This window comes from Mesoplodon bidens, assembly GCF_964165515.1.
Source record: "Mesoplodon bidens genome assembly, chromosome: 6".
Taxonomy (NCBI): domain Eukaryota; kingdom Metazoa; phylum Chordata; class Mammalia; order Artiodactyla; family Ziphiidae; genus Mesoplodon; species Mesoplodon bidens.
The window spans coordinates 77,243,436-77,270,270 of NC_138162.1; the positions used below are offsets into that span (position 1 = coordinate 77,243,436).

General features: G+C 42.2%; 1 protein-coding gene across 1 annotated transcript in view; it reads left to right on the forward strand.

Moving 5' to 3' along the window:
• Nucleotides 1-1,094: 1,094 nt before the first annotated feature.
• PGM5 (phosphoglucomutase 5) overlaps nt 1,095-26,835 on the forward strand; it is a 193,138-nt gene continuing 167,397 nt past the window's right edge. Inside the window, exons 1-2 of the mRNA XM_081238180.1 lie at nt 1,095-1,586; nt 23,685-23,847. Of these exons, the coding sequence (XP_081094306.1) occupies nt 1,326-1,586; nt 23,685-23,847 (424 nt within the window). The 5' untranslated portion in view covers nt 1,095-1,325. The remainder of the gene's footprint in view (nt 1,587-23,684; nt 23,848-26,835) is intronic.

Genomic DNA, 26,835 nt, shown 5'->3' on the forward strand with positions numbered 1-26,835 from the left:
TGAGGGTGAAAGGAGATAGAAGCAAAAATGAGAATTGTTTCTTCCCTTTTGGGGCTTTATCCTTTTTCCTGTTGATTTTCTATGGGGAATTTCTTGATTTGGGATTTTTGGTGGGCTTTATGGAGAGAAGGCAGAACATATCTGACCCCCCCTCCCCACCCCACCCCCAAATGCCAGAAAGCTTGTGAAAGGAGCAAGCCCAGTTCCTGGTACCCTGTCCTTGTTTAATTGGGGTTTGTTCATTCATTCCTGGTAAGACCTTACAAAGGGCTTTACCCTCCTCCTAGTTAAAGCGATGAATCCTGGTAAGAGCTCCGCAGTGTGGACACGTACAGTGTGGGACAGCCTGTTTCTAAGCAGGAGCTGGGCCAGGGAGGGTGGAAGGTCAAGAAGAATAAGGAAATACGCGTCCACGCATCTGTGTTGCTGCTGTTGCGACCACCACAACAAACAAGCAAAAACAAAAAAAAGTTTTCTTCCTGAGAAGTGTGCTGCCTTCAGAGAGCCTGGGGAAAAGTGTGGATGGCTGGGTGGATCCTGCTGGATTGAAGGGCCTGACAGTATGTGATTCCCTGCAACAAATGGTAGTGGTGGGGTGTGTGTACACACGCAGACACACTCGCAGCGCCCAGCCTCCAATTTCAGCGCTGGCAGAAGATAACAATTCTCAGCTCGCTCTTCCAGGGTTATTTTTGGCTGGGGCTGTTCTCTGATGGCAAAAGGTTTCAGCCCCCTCCCAACTCCACCCCTGTCCTTGTTCAAAAGAGAAACTGGTGCTTGTAAACCGCTCACTCCCTCGGAGGCCGGGAGGCAGGGCTGCGGGTTGGAGGGGAGAGGGGCCGCGGGTACGGGGAGAGGACCCCCAATCCTGGTCAAGTTCTCACCACCCCTTCCCCGGCTGTTTTCTAGCGGAGGGTGTGCAGGGGGAGACGCGATCACCGGGGAAGGCTCGGGCTAGGCGCGCGAGGAGGCGTCCCCGGTATCGGGGTAGCTGGCCCTGGGAAGGGGCTTTGGGGACACCCCGAAAGTGGGTCCAGCTGGGAGAAGAAGCTGCGGGCACGTCGGGCGCTCCGGCCGGAGAGGAAGTTGGGCGGGTGCGAACTTTTCTTGGAAGGTAGAGGCCAAACTCTGCGGGGGCAGCTAGGGGCCGCGCGCAGAGGGGAGGAGCGGTCGGCGCGGCAGGAGGGCGCGGGGTGCGGGCCGGCCGCAGAGGGGGCCGCGGCGCGAGGCGGAGCCCGGGCACGCCGCCAAGCTGGTGGGGGCCCCGTCGGGCTGCAGATTCCCTCCGGCTCCCGGAGCCGCGGCAGGACCGGCCAGGAGGCGCCATGGAGGGGAGCCCCATCCCGGTGCTGACGGTGCCGACGGCGCCCTACGAGGACCAGCGGCCGGCCGGCGGCGGGGGGCTGCGAAGGCCCACCGGGCTCTTCGAGGGTCAGCGCAACTACCTGCCCAACTTCATCCAGAGCGTGCTGTCGTCCATCGACCTGCGCGACCGCCAGGGCTGCACCATGGTGGTGGGCAGCGACGGCAGGTACTTCAGCAGGACGGCCACGGAGATCGTGGTGCAGATGGCCGCGGCCAACGGGGTGAGTGACATGCCGCCCCTCGCGTCCGCAGTCCCCCTCCTCACCCTGCCTCCTCCGCCGGCCCGCCCCAGGCCCAGCCCAGACCCCCACCCTACTCCCGGGCTCGGCCGCTCCCCCAGGTCCCCTCCGCCCGCGTCCCGCTACCGCAGCTCCCCGCAGCCTCCCCGGCGCACCCGGGACGCCCGGGCTGTGTCGCGCCCGCCGTTCCGAAAGGCCTTAAGGGTTCCTCGCCCTTTTTTGAGCCCAGCCGGGCATCCCGACCGACGTGCCACATCGCCCTGAACTCTCTCTGGACGCTGACCATGTCCTGCACCTGCTCGCTGTTCTCGACTTTCTCTTCCCCAACCCTTTAAAAATATTTCCTCTGACCGTTTTCACTACCCTCCCGCTACCAATATATTGATAGTTGTCCCCCTCCCCCCAACTCCTGTATCCTATTTGCAGTCTTCTACTCCACATCTTGGCTCTGCCAAATTTAACAGTAGTGTTGGCTCCGAAGACACACACACACACACACACACACCAGTGTTGGTTACTGACATATTTAGCAAGCGTGGACCCTGAAGATTTTTAATATCATTGGTTCGTGGAGTTATATTTCATAATTGATTTGATTAGGGAAAGGATGGGACGGGGATCAATGTGAAGCTATACAGACTGCGCTCTCGGTTCCGGGCAGGCAAATCTCTAAATGGTCAGAAATGGGATTTGCAATGCTTTTCTTGAAGCAGTTCCCACCTTCTCTCCAAGATGCCCTTTGGCAGTCGACAACATTTCATGCCTCTTCCCCCCTGCAGTTTTCATCCTCCTTCCCTCTCCCTTCTCGCACCACTTAAGTAGTCTTCTTTTGCAATGTGAATTCTCAGACCTTGAGTTTATCTCTTTCTCCTTCCTTTCTCCCTATCCTACAACTAGAAGCACCTTTTGACATATCCCCATACCCTGATCTCCTCCTTTCCAAAGCCACAGCGTCTCAAGAGGGATACTGACTTCAAGGGTCCCTGAGTTCTCTGTGGGAAACATTGTCTAAAAGAGGAACTTAAGCCTTGTTAATGCAGTCAGATCCACACACACAGAACTTCCCTTTAAGTGAAACCTCTGCAGATGTATAAATGAGTGTGAACATTTAAAAAAGCGAAACTAAACAATGATCTGGCTTTTGAATGCCTCCTTCCCTCCTTTCCAACCCTATCCTTTTTAATTTTCTCATTTCTTGCTTAAAAAGACAGCTTTGAGGTTGTCCATGCTTCACATTTGTCTACTATAACTCCCCTTTCTCAGTGTTTCAGGAATAGGGAAAGAGGATTTTTTTTTTTTTTTACTAACCAAAAAGCAGTTGGGTGAAACAGGGCCTGGCTGGGGTGAGGGTGAGCTGGGTGGTGGGACTGTGATCTCCAGCCCCAGCAGATGATGCTGCTGGAGATATAAGACTTGTATTTCTCTCTGGCTCCTCACTTGGGATTGATGAAAGTTGGCCTGAATCAGGGATTTGGAGAGAGGTTAACAAATGGTCTTTTTACTCTTGTCTGACAAAGCCATTCCCATGGAATGATAGAGAATAATGAGCCTTGGGAGAGCTGTGGCAGCTTTCATACTCCTTCCTGGGCCAGGTTTTCCAAGGAGTGAGAAAAACATGGCCTGTCCAATATTTATTGCGGGTCAGGATAGTTTTGGAGTTACAGTTGTTGATTTGCATGGATGCATTATTATTATGCTTTATTATTTCTTGGCATACTTTACCCTAAGGGCTCTTCAATCTCTTAACTTCAGTGGGTCTTCTCTGTAAACACATTTTATTGACTTTAAGAGTGGAGTTTATTTTAGGAGATAGTTAGCATATGTTAATATATACCTAAAATAGAGTCAAATTTAATCTACCAGTTGTTATGAAGGACAGAATGACAAACTAAAGTCCACACAGAAGCACCGTCTTTTAAATAATCTGGAAGTATTAATTCTAAGATGGACGAGCATGGGGGAAAGGGATGGTTGACTCTTATAAAGATTTCAAACAGCCAGTTTTCACCAATCTTTTCCTCATTTTGTTCAGCTTCGTGGGAGCTTTTGCTAAAGCAAAGTGAATAATCAGAAGGCTGACTTCAGGAGAGAGGCGGTTTAAAAGGGACCACCGGGGCTTCCCTGGTGGCGCAGTGGTTGAGAGTCCGCCTGCTGATGCAGGGGACGCTGGTTCGTGCCCCGGTCCGGGAGGATCCCACATGCCGCGGAGCGGCTGGGCCCGTGGGCCATGGCCGCTGAGCCTGCGCGTCCGGAGCCTGTGCTCTGCAACGGGAAAGGCCACAACGGTGAGAGGCCCGCGCACCGAAAAAAAAAAAAAAAAAAAAAAAAGACCACCGTAAGCAAAATTGGTCTTGCATGATTGCAAATTGATGGGGATGCACTTGCCTCCTGACTTGGCCTGCTGATTATACTCAGGAATGGGGAACTTCAACTCAATTCCAAATGCTTTGGCCTTTTTTGATTTCCCCATTGGATATTCATAGTAAAAAAAAAAAGAAAAGAAAATAGTGGAAGATAGAATTTATTCTCTTTGAACTGACTTGAATATGACCAGGTGGGCTGCATTCTCTCTCTCTGAAAAACCTTGGTTTTGATTGAAAAAGTTAATTTTACAAAGCAGTTTTTCTATAAAAAATGATAGTTACTCTTCGATTATGAAATTGCTGGAGGAAAACAGAAGTTTGGAATTTCTAAAACAATAAACTACACTATTAATATTTTAATATCTCATAAAGTTTGAAATAGATTCCTACACAAATACCTGTACAATTGGAGATGTTAAAAAACTTTCTCATAAAGTTATGAAACTTTCGAGCTTTCAGAAAAGTGGAGAGAATAGATTAATGACATCCATATGCCCTTGTCCTAGATTGTTGACATTTTTCTATGTTTGATTCATCTTTTCGAGAGGCTAAAGTATATTAAAATATATTAAAGAACATGACATTTTACCCTAAGTTCTTCAGTATGGATCTCTAAAAAAGAAGAACATTTTCCTTGATAGAGACAGTATCATTAACATCCCAAACAAAATAAAAAATTATTTCTTTACGTTATTTATGACCCAGTCCACATTCAGATTTCTTCAATTATTCTGAAATGTCTTTTATACCTAATTTGTTCAAACTTGTTTCTTCTAATCAAGGAACACACATTACATTTGTCTTAAGTCTCTTTTAACCTAGAAAGTACCTCCCTTTTTATTTTTATTTTGTTAACGAAATTGACTTGTTGCCGAGACTAGGTCAGTTGGTTTTTCTATAGAATGTCTCCTCCACCTCCTTTCTGGAATTTTCTGATTACTTCTTTATGGTGTCGTTTAACTTTTCACTCTATTCCCTGTGTGTGTGTGTGAACTAGAAATCAGTCTAAAGGCTTAATTAGGGTCAGGTTCGGTATTTTTTTATAAGATTATTTCATAGGTGATGGTGTATATTCAGTTGCATAATACAAGGAAACATAATCTCTGGTTGTTCCATCATCCGTGATGCTGAGATAATTATAGAGCTATGGTGGTATGGTCCATTATTTTCCCCTTTGAGACTAGCAGTAGGCTGTGGGGTGAACTTTGTACCATGTGAATATTCAGTTCCTTATCAATTTTTACCCAATTGTTTTAGCATCCATTAATGATACTGGCTTGAGTTGATTATTTCATTAGGGGTTTCAAAATGATGATTTTCAAATTTCTAATTCTATCTACATGTTTTAGCTGGCATTTTTCTATAAACTGGGTATTTTCCTCACTACTAGGCTATTTGATTATTCTGTAATATAGTTCCTTCTGGAAAGACAGAATATGTGTTTATTTCTCTCTCTTTTTTAATTACCAATTTTCAGAGTAAGAATTTGGTGAAATAGCCACCTCTATTGATGATACATGAATTTTGTTTTGTTTTGCTTTCACTTTTTCAAATATCACTGTGGACTCCTGGATTTTTATATAATCAATTTGAATAGATTATTGAAGAATGAAAAGAAACTACCTTTTTTTTAGTAGTTTTTATGGGGCTATGTGAATTTATCTAAAAAACCCCAGAAGTATTTTAATCCGTCTTTAAAGATACAAACTATGTCATGCTATATAGAGCAACAAACAAACAAACAACAAAAAACTAAGTATATGAAGTAAATAGTGTCATTTAAATGAATTGAGATCAGACCTAGTTTGAAACTAATTGATTTTTTTATCCTATTTCTATTTCCATCTGCTTTAGATCCTCCTCAGGGGTTTAGATCCTCTATGTATCAATTTATTCTAATGTCTTAAAGAACTGAAAAGCTAAATGCATCATAATGGCTGCAGGAATGCCTTTGCCCTTCTCTGGGTAGATCCATTTGCGGCTAAGGGCATCTGTCTTTCTTCCTCCTCTTCGTTAAAATCTTCTTTTTTAGTCCCAAACTACCTTTAATATTGGACAGGTGACAGAACTGTAGCTGCCTGAAGATGTTTCTGACTTTTTCTAAAGTCTTCTTTTTCTAAGATGACATTGTATATCAGTACTGTCTAACAGAACTTATTGTGATGATGGGAATGTGCTGTAATCTGCACTGTCTTAGCCAACTAGGACACTTGACTGTTGAATACTTGAAATGTAGCTGATGCTGCTGAAGAACTGAATTTTACATTTTATTTAATTTTAATTAATTAAGATTGAAACTTAGATAGTCACAAGTGCTTAGTAGGTACCATACTGGACAGCACAGTTCTATAATTTAACTTTTTTTTTTTTTTTTTTGCTGTACGCGGGCCTCTCACTGCTGTGGCCTCTCCCGTTGCGGAGCACAGGCTCCGGACACACAGGTTCCGCGGCCATGGCTCGCGGGCCCAGCCGCTCCGCGGCATGTGGGATCTTCCGGGATAGGGGCACGAACCCGTGTCCCCTGCATCGGCAGGCGGACTCTCAACCACTGCGCCACCAGGGAAGCCCTATAATTTAACATTTAAAATGTGTGTGTGTGTGTGTGTGTGTGTGTGTGTGTGTGTGTGTTTAACGGAGCCAGACTGTTAAAATCAAAAGCAACTATTGGTTAAATAAAGGGAGGTCGACAAATACTACAAATACATAATTGGCAAACCCAAACCAGATTTCTTCGTACGATAACCACACTCTCTTTTGACTTGAGCCCAGGAGGCAATGAGGTATGGTAGAAAAAGCACTGTATCAGCAGCTGGAGGGCTTGCCTTATTTTCCTAGCTCTGACATACAAGTTGCAGTGCAAATGCTTTAGCCTCTTGACATACCTAGAAACCACTTGTTTTCTCATCTATAAATTGGGTATGATAGCATCTCTGAATTATCCTGAGAATCAAATGAAGCACTGCATGTGAAAGCATTTTGTAACATCTACAGCACTAAGAAATGCAAGGGAGTATTTCTATGGTCAGCTGAATACATCTCAGATAATAATGAGTTGACTCATGTATGGACTAACCTAGAGCTCTGTAACAAGTTTTAGCCAAGAGAAAATCCATTTGTCAATTAGCCATGCACTGTACTGGCCACATGATGATCAGCATTAATGTTAATAATATTGGCATACAGTGCAGCTTACAGAATTCAAGAGCTCCTCAATGGCTTGTGAAATCTTTTAGAGGTAGAAAATGAAGTGAAATGATACGAGGAATGCTAGATCAGTGAGGGGCTTGGGTGTGCCCTCCGGATAGATGCTGGCACAGGTTGTATTTGATTCCAACAGGTCATAAAGAGGTGTCTGTTTCCAAAGAATGAGAATACACTTGCCTTGGCATTTATGAGAACTATCTGGGCAACAAATTTTGGTTTGGTCCCAAAGACAAGGAACATATATTTGGAAGAGAAGCAGAGTGGGATATGGTGGTGGTTGGCCAGTAGTGATGAAAGAAGAAGGAAGCAAGAGAGGGAAACATGTACTGTAACACTAAGGCTTCTTTCCTGGAATGGATCTGGAAATCTGGGTGTGGCTAGTTCCAGATCCTGTCTCTAGAAGGGAAAAGGACTGGGTGGTGATCGCTCTGTATTTTCTATGGCTGTTCACAACAGAATAGGTGAATGGAATGGGCTACTATGGCCCAGATGTTAGGAAGGGCTGGTTTGTAATATATTAGAAAACCCTAAAGAGCCTCCCATAACTTTATCTTGCTTCCCTTCCCAAATCCTCATCCCCTGAATTGTGGAAATGGAAAATCTATTATATGAGCAATAGCAAATTTTAGGGAGCCCTTGGTTCCACCCTTCCCCTTGTTTGGGTCTGTTCATTCTTGACTCTTTTAGCCTCAAGTCCTCATTCACTTTTTTATGAGGAAGTAAAAGGAGTGGGAGAGGTTTTGAGAACAGCTGGGCCCTCCCAGTTGCTGGGGTGGGTTATTTTAAGCTTTGTTTAATGTGTCCAGAGACCCAGATGGCATTTTTAACTAAGCTGCTTTATTAAATCTTGTGATAAAGTATAATGATGTTTATTGAAAAGACAGATACCCATCAGCAACATTATGTCTGAAACTTGCCCTAAGAATTTTTTATAAAACATCTGTTCCCTTTGTGAACTCTGGAAGTTTGCTAGTTTCTGTACAGCCTTGAGGAATAGAAGTTGGAACCTATTTTGGGGGAATCTAAGGAGAGGTATTGGCTTTACCAACCTTACCCTTCATCTTTTGGGCTTTAGCCACTCTTCTGTTAGACAACAGTGACATGAATGAACACTGTAATAGGATTATTGGGGAATAATAGGCAGCAGAAAAAAAAAAGGTCTGAATTTCCCAGGGATTTTTAAATTGAAGGTAAAAAGCTAGGGCTGCAATGTCCTTTGTTAGCCTACAGCCTTGACAGCTAATTGCAAACACTCAAGATTTGGCCAGTATGCCTTTACTGTTTATACTTGCATAGCCAAAGGGAAAGTTTTCGGTTCTTTCATCTGACTTGACTCTCATTACTTATGAATAAGAGAATATCTGGGATATATATACACAAGACTTGTTAAAATCCACATTTTCTGAGTCTTTCAATACCTTTCATCTCCTGCATTGTTAGTGACGTCAAATTTTGGAGTAATGCCTGTATTTGTCTGAAGAAAAAAAAATTTTTAGGAATATTGAATCCCCAAAGAAATTCTTTTTCTTGGCATAAAGTCACAGACAATTTTCTTTCCCTTTCCAAGTCTCTACTAATAGATGCTTTGTACAAATAGAATAATTACTGCCTTTCTATTGTTTTCCTCTAATAAGAGTCCGGTTTGGTAGCTAGGGATATGTAGTTTTATATTTAGACATTTATAATAAAAAAGAGAAAAGAATTTGAAATCATAGGATCAGAGTTTATCCTGCTTGACAAAAGACCCCTCAAAATACTAGGAGGAGAGTTTTAAAGCAGATGGTTAATATCTACAATATATGAAAAGCTTTCCCAAATCAATAAGAAAATTCAAACAGTTTAAAAGAAATATTGTCAACAGCAACCACAAATGCATGAAAAGGTGATCAGCCTCATTAGTAACCAAAGAAATACAAATAAAAACAATCCATTAATTTGAAAAAAACAGAAAATACTCAGAGCTGGCATAGGTGTTGGAAAATTGTCATGTTTGTACACTGTTGGTGGAAGTTAAATTAATACAACTTTTTGGTCAGGCAATTTGGCAGTATGTATCTAAATTAATAGAGTACTTGTCCAATAATCTAAGAATCCCTTACTCTAAGAATATACCCTGTAAATTTTCTAATACAAATGTGGAAATATTTATGTACAGGAATACTCACTGCAGCATTTTGCTAAAGAAAAACTTTGAGGGACTTCCCTGGTGGTCCAATGGTTAAGACTCCATGCTTCCAATGCAGGGGGTGTGGGTTCGATCTCTGGTCTGGGGAACTAAGATCCCACATGCTGCTCGGCTCGGGCCCCCCCACCAAAAAAAAAAACTTAAAAAAACAAAACAGCTTTATTAAAAAAAACACTTGGAAACAATTTATATGTTCAGCAGTAGAGAACAGGTACATAATTTATGACACAACCACACCAGGAATGCATTAATATCCAAAAATGAAGAAGGTGGAGCTTATATGTGACATGACAAAGATGTGGATGATAGTTTGTTAAAGTGAAACAAAGCAATTAGTAGAGGGTCATGTGTAGCATGATCCCACTTTTGTGTATATAATTAGGCATAGAAAATAGGGTTGGAGGAACATAGTCCAGACAGTTAACAGTGAATATATCTGGGGTATGTGGGTGTGTTTGGTGGGGGAGGGGAATCCTTTCCCTTTCTACTCATATACTTCTCTTTATTAAGTAATTACACATGTATATATGCCTTGCTTTCATAATTAAACACATCACTAGAGAGTAGTTAAGAAAAAAGGAGAAGCTTTGAATTTGAATCATTATACTATCATTTGCAACGTGTGTGACTGTGGGGAAGTCACCTAGTTTTCTGGGGTTTGTTTCCTCATTTATAAAAATAGGCACTGTCATAATACTTGCCTCCCACATCTTCCAGGGGTTTTGGGAGGATTGAATGAGGTAATGGATTATTGTCAATTATTTTATTGATTCATATAGCACCATTATTACCAAACTATTTTTCTCTGATTAAAATAAAAGGACAAGTGCATATATGCTTTTTATTCTCAGCAGCCTTACTGATAGAAGGTGCCCGTCGACGTGGTGATCACAGTTGCTTTAGTAAGACTTTCGGCATTTCTGCAGGCTGCTGGCTAAGGCTTGGGTGGCAACTGCTGAAGTCATGATCCTCTCCCCTCTCCCAGCATGAACGCTCACACACACACACACACACACACTCACTCACTCATGCACACACAAACACACATGTATGCACACCCTGTCACGGTACTTGAGGTGGCAGCAGCTGCTCTGGCATAGACTTTGACTCAACATAAAGGACTTCTTTTTGCATGGTCTGTGCATTATTTCCTATTATGAATCAGCTGAGTCAATGCCATGCTTTTCAATCTTAAACCTTTCTGAGGCTCAGGCTACGTTAAGAGTAGACCCACCCTTCTATACCTGCTCCACTGCCCCAGCTGAGGCCAGATCTTAATCTGCTCATTTCATGCAGATTTTCAAGCCTAATGGGCTGGGCCATGTGAGGGATTACTGAGAGGAACAGACCAAGCAGAGGCTAAGAGACTCCATGCTCATCTGCTGAGTAGTCTGAAAATGCACAGCTGCAAGCTCTAGCGATGCTTTAAAGCATTTTGTCAGGATGTTTGTCAGGGTGCCTGTTCCTACAGCCCTGCTGAATGTTTGGTTAGGAGGCATAATCTTTTTTTGGACAGGATCTCCCAAATGTAAAGTGACAGATGCTAACGTGGAATATAATACAGAAGACCTAGCTTTGCTGTCATAAATAACAGTAAATTGTTGAATCTTGCTGAGTTGTAAATCTGTGATTGCCAGAGGTCTTTAGTTCACTGGAACATAGTATAAGGGTTGGTGGCATTTAGTAAATGGACAGTAATTATTTCCCAACCAGACAGATATTAGTCTGATGGAATTTAAAGATCCACATATATGTATTTTAATTGACTGTGACAACTACTCAGGGAAAAACACATAGCTATAAAGAGAGACTGAGGTTTTTCCGGGAAAAAATACACACACACATATATAGAGGAATGTGTATATGAATCTATATATATATATATATTCTATCTATAAAAGAGCCAAAGATAGTGAGTTTTTTCTTTGGGGATTTTATATGTGTGTGTGTGTGTGTGTGTGTGTGTGTGTATACTGTCTACTTATAAAGGTTCCAGATGGAAAGTGTTCTTAAGCATTTAGATAGTTTATCAAGTAGCATATGTGTGTGCACATGTGCCCAGGACACCCCCTCCCCGAAGATACATCTTCTTCCCTGGATATATTAAAAAAGAGAGTAGAGCAGAGTCCCAGATGACAGAAGTATCTGAAGACAGCATAGAGTTGAAGGAGGTGACTAAATGTTCCCAAATGACCTACGTTTCTATGATAATAAATAGAACTTGTGCTGGAGTTGGATGGACCAATAGTAAGAAATATACGTAGTATAAATCCTGCATTCCAGGCAGGATCTTGTACGGACAGCTCTCTGCTGTGAGCTCAGTAACGTGGGTAAGTTAGCAGTCTAGCATGGGACATACCAGTGGATGGTGCAAGTCAGAGGCATAGATGGGGCAATGAAAATAGGAAGATCCGGGCCAAGACGAGGATACAGACATGAGGTCCGGTCACTAATCACCATGACTTCAGCAGTTTCTTAATGAGCAGTTCTGGCGGTTAAAGAAGAAAGAAGACATTGCACTTACGTAGGTGTGTTACAACTAATTTTCTATTTAATTGGTGGCAAGCTACTTTGAGTTAAATTTATTCCATAGGATGGGTTTAGTCCTCAAACATTGTTAGTTTCACATATAAAAACTTAGGTAAAAGAACACTTTTATATTGGTCAGTAAACCATGGTACATTTAAATAATGGAAGATTATACAGCCACTAAAATCATGTTGTGGAAAAATAGTCAGTGACAGAGAAAGATAGACTCCATGGAAGGGGTAGATATGTTAAGTGAAAGATGTAGACTACACGACATTCCCTTTTGTAAAAATATAAATATGTAAATGAGAGAGAGAGAGATATCCCAAGACACACAGACAAAGGTTAGACACTGAAATGTTTACTGTGGTCACTTTTAGGTTTACAGATGAGTTTTACTTTCTTCTTGCTTATGAGTACTTTCTAAATGGCATATATATACTATATATACATATATTTGTCATATATATAAAAGTATATACATTTGTAATTAGAAAACCATTGCAGGTTGGTGAAACAACAAATGCATTCAATTACTATGAGTTAGAAATTCATAATTAAGAATCAAGAAATGACACCAGCAAGCAAGGCAAGGGAAATATATCAAAGATTTATTGGGTGTCAGATGCTGAACTGGAGCTTGGCTGTGTTACTTTCTTTCACCCTCTATCTTTTAGGTAATAAAACTGGAATACAGAGGATTCAGGATCTTGTCCAAAGTCATGTAGCCGGCAGTTGGCAAGTCCATTTTTGCATCATTTCCCATTGAATGCCAAAATCTCAGCTTATCTCCGGGCACTCAGCCCTGCTTTCTTGACCCAGATGGATCCAATAGTTCTTATCCTGGTATCTGGTTGGGTTGATCACCTCATAAAATGGCAGCAGATAGAGCCCTTTCTTCTTTCAGTGAGCCGAGTTCTATATCTTAAGGTAAAGATTTCAGTATCTTCCAAGCACTGAATTACCAGTAGGAACATAAGTTCCAATTTCATTGCCCCCATTTTGCACCCAAGCAAAGCTAGAGTGCCTGATCTTCTCAGTGAGACCTTGAGAATTGGTGGGCTGATTGAGGAATAGAACTTGGGCCAAACTTCCAGATGCCTGTGACTTTTCTGCACCTGTTCAGATGTTGGGAATCAAATGTGAAATACAGCTTGGTTTGGTTCTCATGAACTCTCGTCTCACCCTCCAGCCCCTGGGTATGTGGGTCAAGGCTTCCAGGGGAACACGCGTCTGAGGATGAGCTCGGTTGTTCCCATCTGGTCTCCGTGTAACAAAGCGTATAACTGAACAATTATCCATGTGCAAATAGAGAAGTCCCTTGATGTTTGGATAACTACATCCATGTCTTGAGTTTGTTATTTCTCAAAATTCCACTTAGCCATCTCCTGCTTACTCATGTGCAGCAGTGGTCAGGGGCTGGTTCTCTTCTCTGACAGCAGGGACGAGAGACTGAAGCCTGGCCATCCACAGCAGCGTGGCTCTGGGTTTCCTTCACGGCTTTTGTTTTTTGTTTAACCAAGAAGATGAGAAACAGGCATCTTTGTGTTTATGGCTTTCCATGCACTTTGTAGGTGGACATGGTGGTGGCTGTGTGGTCCTGTACAGCACTCTGTCTGCGAACCATCAAGGAAGTTTCTGTTTAGTGCCCTCTTTACTCTCTCTAATTCACTTTGGGAATTACAGGGATGTGACACAGTGACCAGAGGTTATTGAAGAATGTCATGCTAACTTTTTCTTTTCTCTCTGTGGGACTCCTTTTTTTATGACTTACTTAAAGTTAAAAGGAAACCATAAAGTGGAAATCTTATTTAAGGGATTTCACACATGAAAACAATCCTGCTTTCTTCAGTGTTATGTTACTGGGGAAAAATCATTTGGTATCAAAATTCCACGTCTATCCTGAGATTCTAGCCTGAGGGTTTAAGTTGTATATTGCTGCTCTCCTGGACTTTAATCTGAGCTAATTAGAAACTGAACTCGTACTAAATCTAAGTTAGAAGAGTAGTTGTTAGTGTTCTGGAAAGAGGGAGCCATCAGAAATGAAATCATTAAAACAATTCGTTGTATATGGCACATGGTGTAAAGTATGGATGTGCTGGGAGAAAGCTTCATGAAATAAAATTTTCTCTATTTCAGGACACTGGTCTGTGGCATGTGGAAGGGCATATCGATTCCAGAGGCACTTGCTGTGCCCATTCATGGGTGGAGTCAATGGTGATGCAATCTAGGTGAGGCGTAAGAGTTGGTGGAAGACGCCAGCATCTAGTTAGAAGAATAGACTCAGAGGGATTATAAGTAACTGCACTGAGGGAAATGATTGATGGTAATTGCACACGGCTACCTGCTACATCCTCCCTTTCCCTAGCATTTAGCAGTCATGACTGGATAAGAACAATGTCATGCTGGGTCTGTGTATCTGGGTGTCTGGGAAAGTGTGTGCCTCACGTATGTGTCTGCAGGCGCTGGTGTGACAGTGTTCTCATGGCTACCTGTGGATCCTGGTATCTGCCTGTATCTGTGTGCCTTCTGTGTGTGTGTGTGTAAGCAACACTGGACTGGGGTCTACTTTGCCCCCCTTTCCTAGTGGGAACTGAAGGACATGTTTCTCAGTAGCAGTAAAGCCCACCCAGGTTGGTGCACCATCTGCAGGGCTGGGTGGGGTTTCCTTTCCTCCAGTCAAAGACAGACTGTATGGTATGGGCGTGGCAGTTCCTCCAGTGCCCCTTTGGGAGGGTCGGCGAGGGAGCAGCAGAGTGCTATGGCTCAGACCTCCCCAGGCTGTGGTCTGGGTTTCACTCAGGAATAGAAGTCAGATGTTGCCTGCTTCAATGCTGTAAACAAAACCAAAGCCAATGATGTAAGTAGACCATCTTTTTCTTGCAAGGTAGCAGTCTGCAACATTGGCAGAGAATAGTACTTCTAATAGACTTTTTCAGAAAGGGAAATGGTAGTTTAAGGTTAATTTAAGGTCTAAAATTGAATTTTAAATGTTGGGGGAGGGGAGGGGGCTTGGGGAAGGCAATAGCATGATTTGGGTCATGTTGAATTTCATGAAGAGTTTATATAATCTCATCTTACGTGAATTTTCATGACCCTGAACCCTCTCAACTTTGCAGATGAAGACAAGGTGCCTCAGACAAGTGACGCAATTTGCCTTAGGTCAGGGGTGGAGCAAAGACTCATATCTAGATCTTTTAAGTTGCCTGTTGCTTTTTCTTTATGCAACAGGGCTTCCAAAGGTTATGTTTCTTTGATCAATTACTAGATCTTGAAACTCATAGCTTTTCTGATGACATTTGCCTTGGGCTAATTAGGAGAGGGAGAATTTACAGAAGAGAAGAAAACAGACACACAGAGAGGGTAATGTGAAGACAGAGGTGGAGATTGGACTGAGGGCTGGTCTCTGCTGGGAGCACATAGGGCCCTCAGCGGTGGCCACAGCCAGGTCAGCCTTGGTGAGTGGAGGTCCATGTGCTGAGCCCACGCTTGACCTCCCTCCCTGCAGCCCGTCGGCCACCCTGTTCACGAGCCCATTGGGCAATGACAGGAGTGGCTGGGGAAAGAGGCAGAGTGGTTTGACAGAGCTGGTCCTTCTAGCCACTTGATTATTTAAATCCTTCTCTGCTGAGGTCACTTTTTGGTGAGCATTCCCACGGGGCACAAATATCTTCATGATTTTCCATGTCTTATCTTAGAAGCCTCATCACCTGCTCTCCTGCATCCCCTCCAGCACTTGTCTCCTCTCAGAAGTCCCTCAACTAGAGTTATATACAGTGTCCAGCGTTACCTCATTCTTTTTGGTATTGGTGGGTTAATGAGCAGATCCACAGAGCTAAAACTTCCAGATAACTAGAATTTAATCTCCTATTAATCCTCCACTGACAACTAAAATGTTTCAGGTTGAAATTTTATTCAAGTGTATTTTCCCACTTTAATGTTAAACAGAGAAGATATTACCTTTTAAAAAAATTCAAATTTAATAAGATAAAAATGTATCTATAATCTCTCCTATTTAACAAATAAACCGTACATATTTATTTCTGTATTTTTCTAAGTGCTAGCCCCAAAGTGTACATAATTGTACATTGTTGTAATAGCTTAAAAGTTATTTAGATTTCTGCATTTTGACTTAGCATTAAAGCATTGTCTATGTTCCTTCTCTACTACTTAAGAAAGTGTAAGTTGTTATAGCAAATAAACTTGAATATTTAAATGTTTTAACAAAACTTAAATGTTAAATCTTAAGTCTGTTTAGAGCAGCTGTTTTTTGTTTTGTTTTGTTTTGCTTTTGCTTTTTTGAGGTACGCGGGCCTCTCACTTCTGTGGCCTCTGCCGTTGCGGAGCACAGGCTCCGGATGTGCAGGCTCAGTGGCCGTGGCTCACGGGCCCAGCCGCTCCATGGCATTTGGGATCTTCCCGGACTGGGGCACGAACCCGTGTCCCCTGCATTGGCAGGCGGACTCTCAACCACTGCGCCAACAGGGAAGCCCCTTTCTGGAGGTTTTTTATCATAAATGGGTGTTGAATTTTGTCAAAAGCTTTTTCTGCATCTATTGAGATGATCATTTGGTTTTTCTCCTTCGGTTTGTTAATATGGTGTATCACATTTATTGATTTGCATTTATTGAAAAATCCTTGCATTCCTGGGATAAGCCCCACTTGATCATGGTGTATGATCCTTTTAATGTGCTGTTGGATTCAGTTTGCTAGTATTTTGTTGAGGATTTTTGCATCTATGTTCATCAGTGATATTGGCCTGTAGTTTTCTTTCCTTGTGACATCTTTGTCTGGTTTTGGTATCAGGGTGATGGTGGTGTCATAAAATGAGTTTGGGAGTGTTCCTCCCTCTGCTATATTTTGGAAGAGTTTGAGAAGGATAGGTGTTAGCTCTTCTCTAAATGTTTGATAGAATTCGCCTGTGAAGCCATCTGGTCCTGGGCTTTTGTTTGTTGGAAGATTTTTAATCACAGTCTCAATTTCAGTGCCTGTGATTGGCCTGTTTATATTTTCTATTTCTTCCTGGTTCAGTCTCGGAAGGTTGTGCTTTTCTAAGAATGTGTCCATTTCTTCCAGTTTGTCCATTTTATTGGCATATAATAGGTTGTAGTAATCTCTCATGATCCTTTGTATTTCTGCAGTGTCAGTTGTTAATTCTCCTTTTTCATTTCTAATTCTATTGATTTGAGTCTTCTCCCCTTTTTTCTTGATGCGTCTGGCTAATGGTTTATCAATTTTGTTTATCTTCTCAAAGAACCAGCTTTCAGTTTTACTGATCTTTGCTATTGTTTCCTTTATTTCTTTTTCATTTATTTCTGTTCTGCTCTTTATGATTTCTTTCCTTCTGCTAACTTTGGGGGTTTTTTTGTTCTTTTTTCTCTAATTGCTTTAGGTGTAAGGTTAGGTTGTTTGAGATGTTTCTTGTTTCTTGAGGTAGGATTGTATTGCTATAAACTTCCCTCTTAAAACTGCTTTTGCTGCATCCCATAGGTTTTGGGTCGTCGTGATGTCATTGTCATTTGTTTCTAGGTATTTTTTGATTTCCTCTTTGATTTCTTCAGTGATCTCTTGGTTATTAAGTAGTATATTGTTTAGTCTCCATGTGTTTGTATTTTTTACAGATTTTTTCCTGTAATTGATACCTAGTCTCATAGCGTTGTGGTAGGAAAAGATACTTGATACGATTTCAGTTTTCTTAAATTTACCAAGGCTAGATTTGTTATCCAAGATATGGTCTATCCTGGATAATGTTCCATGAGCACTTGAGAAGAAAATGTATTCTGTTTTTTTGGATGGAATGTCCTATAAATATCAATTAAGTTCATCTTGTTTAATGTATCCTTTAAAGCTTGTGTTTCCTTATTTATTTTCACTTTGGATGGTCTGTCCGTTGGTGAAAGTGGGGTGTTAAAGTCCCCTACTATGATTGAGTTACTGTCGATTTCCCCTTTTATAGCTGTTAGCATTTGCCTTATGTATTGAGGTGCTCCTGTGTTGGGTGCATAAATAATTACAATTGTTATATCTTCTTCTTGGATTGATCTCTTGATCCTTATGTAGTGTCCTTCTTTGTCTCTTGTAATATTTGTTTTAAAGTCTATTTTGTCTGATATGAGAATTGCTACTCTAGCTTTATTTTGATTTCCATTTGCATGGAATATCTTTTTCCATCCCCTCACTTTCAGTGTGTATGTGTCCCTAGGTCTGAAATGGGTCTCTTGTAGACAGTATATATATGGGTCTTGTTGTTGTGTCCATTCAGGCAGTCTATGTCTTTTGGTTGGAGCATTTAATCCATTTACATTTAAGGTAGTTATCGATATGTATGTTCCTATTACCATTTTCTTAATTGTTTTGGGTTTGTTTTTGTAGTTCTTTTCCTTCTCTTGTGTTTCCTGCTAGAGAAGTTCCTTTAGTATTTGTTGTACAGCTAGTTCGGTGGTGCTGAATTCTCTCAGCTTTTGCTTGTCTGTAAAGGTTTTAATTCCTCCATCGAATCTGAATGAGATCCCTGCTGGGTAGAGTAATCTTGGTTGTAGGTTTTTCCCTTTTATCACTTTAAATATGTCCTGCCGCTCCCTTCTGGCTTGCAGAGTTTCTGTTGAAAGATCAGCTGTTAACCTTAGGGGGATTCCCTTGTATGTTATTTGTTGTTTTTCCCTTGCTGCTTTTAATATTTTTTCTTTGTATTTAATTTTTGATAGTTTGATTAATATGTGTCTTGGTGTGTTTCTCCTTGGATTTATCCTGTGTGGGACTCTCTGCACTTCCTGGACTTGATTGACTAGTTCCTTTCCCATATTAGGGAAGTTTTGAACTATAATCTCTTCAAATATTTTCTCAGTCCCTTTCTTTTTCTCTACTTCTTCTGGAACCCATATGATTCGAATGTTGGTGCATTTAGTGTTGTCCCAGAGGTCTCTGAGCCTGTCCTTAATTCTTTTCATTCCTTTTTTTTATTCTGCTCTGTGGTAGTTATTTCCACTATTTTATCTTCCCGGTCACTTATCCGTTCTTCTGCCTCAGTTATTCTGCTATTGATTCCTTCTAGAGAATTTTTAATTTCATTTATTGTGTTGTTCATCATTGTTTGTTTGCTCTTTAGTTCTTCTAGATCCTTGTTAAACGTTTCTTGTATTTTCTCCATTCTATTTCCAAGATTTTGGATCATGTTTACTATCATTACTCTGAATTCTTTTTCAGGTAGACTGTATTTCCTCTTCATTTGTTTGGTCTGGTGGGTTTTTACCTTGCTCCTTCATCTGCTGTGTGTTTCTCTGTCTTCTCATTTTGCTTAACTTACTGTGTTTGGGGTCTCCTTTTTGCAGGCTGCAGGTTCTTAGTTCCCATTGTTTTTGGTGTCTGCCCCCAGTAGCTAAGGTTGGTTCAGTGGGTTGTGTAGGCTTCCTGTTGGAGGGGACTGGTGCCTGCGTTCTGGTGGATGAGGCTGGATCTTGTCTTTCTGGTGGGCAGGACCATGTCCGGTGGTGTGTTTTGGGGTGTCTGTGACCTTATTATGATTTTAGGCAGCCTCTCTGCTAATGGGTGCGGTTGTGTTCCTGTCTTGCTAATTGTTTGGCTTTGGGTGTCCAGCACTGTAGCTTGCTGGTCATTGAGTGGAGTTGGGTCTTAGTGTTGAGATGGTGATCTCTGGGAGAGCTTTTGCCATTTGATATTACATGGAGCCGGGAGGTCTGTGGTGGACCAATGTCCTGAACTCGGCTCTCCCACCTCAGAGGCACAGGCCTGACACCCGGCCGGAGCACCAAGACCCTGTCAGCCACACGGCTTTTGGGAAGTCAGGTCTTCTGCCCGCATTCAGTAGGTGTTCTGTGGGAGTTGTTCTACATGTAGATGTATTTCTGATGTATTTGTGGGGAGGAAGGTGATCTCCACGTCTTACTCCTCCGCCAGGAGACTTGAAGGTCTCCTCGGCAATTTTTATTCCCTTAAAAACAATAGAAAATTATTTCTCACTCACGTAATAGTCCAACGGGGATTTTGCTGGTGAACAAAGGCTCTTGTCCATCCTGTGAGTTAGGCACCCAGGTTCTTTCCATCTTCTTGCTCTGGCATCTCCTCGAGCTGTGTGGTCACCTGTGTTGAGTGTGTGGAAGGGGAAATAAGCAGTGAGGAGAAGATGTATCTACTCCTTAACATCCTTAGCCCAGAAGGAACACACATTACTTCTGTTCTCATTCTCATAGTAGTTTATCACTCATTGCGAGAACTCGTCATGTGGCCACACCTAGATGCAAGGGTGGTCTGGAAAATGTAGCCCCTGGCTGGGCAGCTGCTGCCCAGCAACAGTTCTGCCCTGTGAAAGGAGAGCATAACTTGTTGTGGACTGCTCACCAAGTCTGCCACAGGTGCTCGGTCTTCATAATAATCCTTTTAGATGGCTGAAGAATATTCCATAAGTTGATACATCACACTTTATTTTACAGGTTCTTCATTATTAGACATTTATAATGATTTTTAAAAAATTTTTACCTCTAATGAATACCACTGTAGGAAATGTCTACACATACGTACCTTTTTCCCCTTTAAAGATTATTTCTTTAAGAATAATCCTGAAAAATGGGAGAGAGAGAAAATTATGAACAAAAGTTACAAATATTTTTCACATTCTTGAATCTGTAGGTTTACTCCTTGAGGGTAGTGATTAATTTGTATTCATTACTGTACCTGCAGGGTTTTCTACATTTTCTACACCATCACTTCTGCAATGTTCTACTAATCACTCAGGTCTGCCTTATTTGCTGTGGGAGGGTCCTGCACCGTGGCATGAATGCCAGAATGCACAGATCATTGGGGGCCATCGTAGAGGCTGGCTACTATAGCACCTCTCTTCTGTATTTCATTCCACGCACATGTTCTGTTCATTCTCCTTCCAAAAATATATTCATATGTAATCACTTCTCTTCATTTCTGCTGCCTCTGGTCTAGTCCAAGATGCTGTCCACACTCAGCTCTGCCGTGAGAGCCTTCCATCTGATCTTTCTCCTTTTGCGCTTGTCAGTCTCTAATGCATTTTTCATATTGCAGCCACTCACTCATCATTCATTCATTTTTTTCAATTAATTAATTCAACATATATTTATTGTGTACTTAGTATATGCTAAGTTTGTTTTAGATACTCAGAGTATAGCCGTGAAAAAACCAAAGTCCTTAGAATTTATATATAGTGGGAAAATAAATAAAATGGAAAATATTAAGGGGTAATATGTGTAATACAGAAGACTAAACAGGATAAAGAAAATAGAGGACAGTAGAGAAATTTGGGACTTATGGGTGCTGTACTGTATAGGGCTGTCAAGGGTGCTATCTTTGATTAGTTGACGTTGAAATAGTAACCCAAAGGATGGGGTGGGGCAGGCTTATGAATACCTGGATAAGAGTGCTCTAAGGAGAGGAAAGAACAATGGAAAGGCACTGAGCACGCTTGATGTGTGTGAGGAACAGCAAACCATCCAGTGTGGCTGGAGCAGAGAGAGGGAGGGAAGTGGAGAATGGCAGGTGATGGCGGTCAGATCATGTAGGGCCTGGTAGACCATGAAGACTTTGACTTTACCTGGGGTTGGTGGGAGACAAGGACAGTCATTGGAATGCTTTGCTGATGTGAATGACTTGCTTTTTATTTTATTTTTTATTTATTTTATTTTTTTGCGGTATGCAGGCCTCTCACTGTTGTGGCCTCTCCCATTGAGGAGCACGGGCTCCGGACGCACAGGCTCAGCAGCCATGGCTCATGGGCCCAGTCGCTCCGCGGCATGTGGGATCTTCCCGGACCGGGGCACGAACCCGTGTCCCCTGCATTGGCAGGCAGACTCTCAACCACTGCGCCACCAGGGAAGCCTGAATGACTTGCTTTTTAATACGATCTTTTGGATTGCTCAGACCATGATCTTTAAAAAATGTAACTGATATCAGGTCACTTCCACTGCTTAAAACCCTTCTATGGATTCCCCTTGTACTTAGAATAAAATCCAAGCTCCCTTAGCTATTACAATTGTTACTGTTACTATTAAAATTAACACCCCATTATTCTCTATCACAGAAACCTGCTGATTTTTTCCAATATGTATCTAACTAGTAATTACTACTACCACTACTACTATTAGGCTTATTTGTTTATAATCTGCCTCATCCACTTGAAAATATGTACTCTGGGGAGGTTGTGGAGTGTGGGTCTTTCTATACTAAATTATCACAAGACTGCTTTGTTTTTGGAGCTCTTGTGTTTGCCCTTAAAATTTTTTTTTTTTTGTATATTTTCTCATTGTCATATCTGGTCAGTGACCTACTTCCAGCAATGCTATCGTTGGTGCCAGGGTAACTGCTGTTGAGCTGGACATGGGAGCTGGTTTTGGTTGCTGGGCTATGTCGGTACTTCTCAAACGTTAATAGACAAATGAATTATGTGGAGAAGGGGTAGGGATCTTGCTAAATACTGATTCTTATTTAGTAGGTGTGGGGTAGGGCTTGAGGTTTAGCATTTCTCCCAGGCTCGCAGGTAATGCCCATGCCCCTAGCCCTTTGAGTAGTGAGGGGGTTTGATCACCAAACTTGGCTGAATGCTGGAGACAACTGTGGAGCTCAGGATCCCACCCCGAGATTCCAATGTAATTGGTCTGGAATGCAGTCTTAGTACTGAACTAGACTACTAGACTACTTAGTACTAGAATTTTCTAGGCTTCACTAATGATTCTGATTTGTAGCAACATTTGAGAACCACTGGATTGGATGACGTTGGGCCCTATTTTATTTAATTTATTTATTTATTTATTTTATTATTTTTTTTGCAGTACGCGGGCCTCTCACTGTTCTGGCCTCTCCCGTTGCGGGGCACAGGCTCCGGACACGCAGGCTCAGTGGCCATGGCTCACGGACCCAGCCGCTCCGCGGCACGTGGGATCTTCCCGGACGGGGGCACGAACCAGTGTCCCCTGCATCGGCAGGCGGACTCTCAACCACTGCGCCACCAGGGAAGCCCTGGGCCCTATTTTAAAACAAAGCATTTGGGGTAATGCTCTAGGGCTATGCTGTTTCCTTTCTTTTTAAAAAAAATCAGTTTTGTAGCTATAGACAGTCTGACCACACTGATGGATTACCTCCAGATCTCTGCCTGGCATGGCTGGATTTCTCCAGTGTCCCTAGCACATGCTGCCAAAATAGGACTTCTGCCTTCAGGAGACTGGGCCTTCCAAGTGCAGTTAAAATACACTTGCAGACGATGAGGATATAGCAGATCAGGTCCCTGCTGTGTGAGCTTGTGCTGAGGCAGAGAAGGAAGGTGAAGCAGAGAAGTGCTCTGTTTTTTTTTCTTGTAATTTCCAGCATGTACACGTGCAGTTTCTAATCCGGTAACAAACTAAGAACTTCTCGTGTGATTCAAGCTAACCCTTTGGTCATCAGAAGTGGGTGTTTTTTTTAATATATTAAAAAATTTTTTGTTTCATATTGGAGTATAGGTGATTAACAATGTCATTAGTTTCAGGTGTACAGCAAAAGCAGGTGTTTTAAACTACTGAAAATCAATGAGGCAGATCCCATTTACAGGTTAATAACTGACTGGGAGATGTGGGTGTCCCAAATGGTCTTGAAGACATGGGGAAGGAAAGACAACGCCTGAACTACCCTTCCCCCCACCCCCCTACACATGCCCCCTACCTTAACCCCACTCAGTTCTTTTTGCCAAGTGATTAGTGTGTGCTCACAGAGCCTGGGACACTTTCTCATTGAAATGCACTTCAATCCCATGTAACTGGATTGATTTGTTTTCCTTGGCTAATCTAGATTGGTCGGCTGATTATTGGACAGAATGGCATCTTGTCGACACCTGCTGTATCCTGCATTATCAGAAAGATCAAAGCAGCTGGTGGAATCATCCTGACAGCCAGCCACTGCCCTGGAGGACCAGGGGGAGAGTTTGGAGTGAAATTTAATGTTGCCAATGGAGGTATGTGGTTCAGAATATGCCCTAATTGTCATGATTTCTTTCTTCTTATATTGTCATAGTCTTATGGTGACCCACTGATGGTGGACAAGCAAGGCAGAGAGAAAATGGCTCAGAAAAATCTAGTGAGGTGCCTGTATTAGTCAGGGTTTTCCAGAGAAGCAGAACCAATAGGACACATAGACGGGCTCCAACCTACGATGGTTTGATTTAGAGATTTTTTGACTTTACAATGGTGTAAAAGCAATATGCATTCAATAGAAACTACTTCATTTGAATTTTGAATTTTGATCTTTTCCTGGTCTAGCAATGTGTGCGTGGTGTGATTCTCTCTCGTGATCCTGGGCAGGGGCAGCGAATGCAGTTCCCACCCAATCGCAAGGGTAAACAGCCAGTACACTTACAACCGTTCTGTACCCATTCAATCATTTTTGTTTTTTAGTCTCGGTAAGTATTCAATAAATTATATGAGATATTCAGCACTTTACTATAAAATAGGCTTTGTGATAGATGATTTTGTAAAAGTGTTGACTAACGTCGGTGTCCTGAGCACTCTTACGGTAGGCTAGGCTAAGCCATGATGTTAGGTGTATTAAATGCATTTTTGACTTATGATATTTTCAATTTACAATGGGATGATTGGACTATAACTCCATTGTAAGTTGAGGAAGATCTGTATAGAGATTTATTATAAGGAATTGGCTCATGTAATTATGGAGGCTGCGAAGTCCCAAGATCTTTGGTCAGCAAGCTGGAGGCCCAGGAGAGCCAATGGATGTTATGGCTCTGATCTGAGTCTGAAGGCCTGAGAAGCAGCAGAGTGTAAGGTCCAGTCTGAGTCAGGAGGGGCCCGTGTGTCAGCTGGAAACAGTCAGGCGGAGAGTGGATTCTCCCCTTCTCAGTTTTTTCTTCTGTCCAGGCCTTTAGTGGGTTGGATGAGGCCCAGCCACACTGGGGAGGGCAATCTGCTGTACTCAGTCTACTGATTCAAATGCTAATCTTACCCAGAAACACCCTCACAGACATACCCAGAACAATGTTTAAATGAACATCTGGGCTCTCTGTGGCCAAAGCAAGTTGACACATAAAATTAAGCATCACGTCGCCCAGGGTGACATGATGAGAAAATGGTATAACGGGGTCTCAAACCCATTTTGGTTCTCTGTACTCCTCAGCACAGTGAAACGGTTGAATGTTGATGCTTATCTGACATGGAAGGACTCTGGATTTTAAAGTTGGAACAGACCCTCAAAGTCATTTAGATCATTCCTGTCATTTTATAGGTGAACAAATCAAAGCCCTGAGAGGCTGTTTGCTCAAGGTCACATGGTCAGACAGATGACTCCTTAGCCTAAGTCCTACTTTCTCTCTTTCCTATAGTGTTGACTTTCTCTCACTGACATGCCTAGAATTATTTCACTTTTTCTTATATTTATAGAAATTTATAGTTTAGAAGTCCTAGTGGGGTGGGATACGTGTATAGGGGTGAATTAAAAAATTTTTTTGAACATATGTAAAGGTAGGAAGGATAATAAACGGATACCATATATCCATTACTTTGTTTTTCCATTTTGCTTATTTTTTTCCTCTGAAGAATTTTAAGATAAATTACAGCATGAAGATATTTTGCACCTAAATATTTCTGACATCTCTTTAAAATAAAGACGTATTCCTATATAACTACATGATCACACCTAACAAAAATAATAGTAATTCTCTAATATCATCTAAAACCTAATCTGTATTCAGAGTTTTCCAAGTATCCCCCAGATGTTATTCACATCTGTTTTGTTCAAACCAAGATTTATCCCAGAACCATGCATTTCATTTGTTTTTTTAAATTTTAATTTTATGTATTTATGTATTTATTTATTTATTAACTTATTTATTTTATTTATTTATTATTTTTAGCTGCTTTAGGTCTTCGTTGCTGCACGTGGGCTTTCTCTAGTTGCGGGGGCCACTCTTTGCTGCGGTGCCCGGGCCTCTCACGGTGGCTTTTCCTGTTGCGGAGCACGGGCTCTAGGCGCGTGGGCCGCAATAGTTGTGGTGTATGGGCCGCAGTAGTTTTGGCACGCAGGCTCAGTAGTTGCGGCTCGCCAGCTGCTGGTCTTGGAGAGTCCCCTGGAGAGGCGGGGTGGCTGTCCCTCACCCTGGGGCCGTTCATCCACGTGAACATGGTGGCTGCGTGTTTGCCTCGTTAGCATGGATACCGCACCTCATCCCACCCAACAGCCTACAGGTGCCGGAGCTGGGAAGCCTCGGGGCCAAACAAGTAACGCGGGAACAGAGCCCTCCCCATCAGCAGGCAGGCTGCTTAAAGCCTGAAGAACCCCCCGCTGTCTCTACAGTCGCCCCTAGACACGGCCCAGCCCACGTGAGGGCCAGGGACCGGCTCCACCCACCCTATTTATTTTTTAAATTAATTTTTATTGGAGTATAGTTGCTTTACAATGTTGTGTTACTTTCTGCTGTACAGCAAAGTGAATTAGTTATACGTATACATATATCCCCTCTTTTTAAGATTTCCTTCCCATTTAGGCCACCACAGAGCACTGAGTAGAGTTACCTGTGCTATGTAGTAGGTTCTCATTAGTTACCTATTTTATACATAGTAGTGTAAATATATCAATCCCAATCTCCCAACTCATCCCACCCCCCTGCATTTGGTTTTTAAGTCTCTTAAATCTCTTTTAATCTAGAATACTGAGTCTTCGTGTATATGTGGGTGGGAGCTGAATTTTAACCAACAACTGTTGCCATTATGAAGCATTACTGGCCCAGGCAAAATAGCACGTCCTGAAGGGGAAGTACATGATTGCCCCCTCCTTGCAGCCATTTTGGACATTATCCAAAGAAAGAACATTACTCACATCATGTTAAAAAAAACACCTTATGAAGAGCCTCATTCTTGAAAGTGTGATTGAAGAAACCTGCTTCACTAAGAAGCACACCTAGGGCCAACATCTAGTCTTGCAGCAGCTGCTGAAT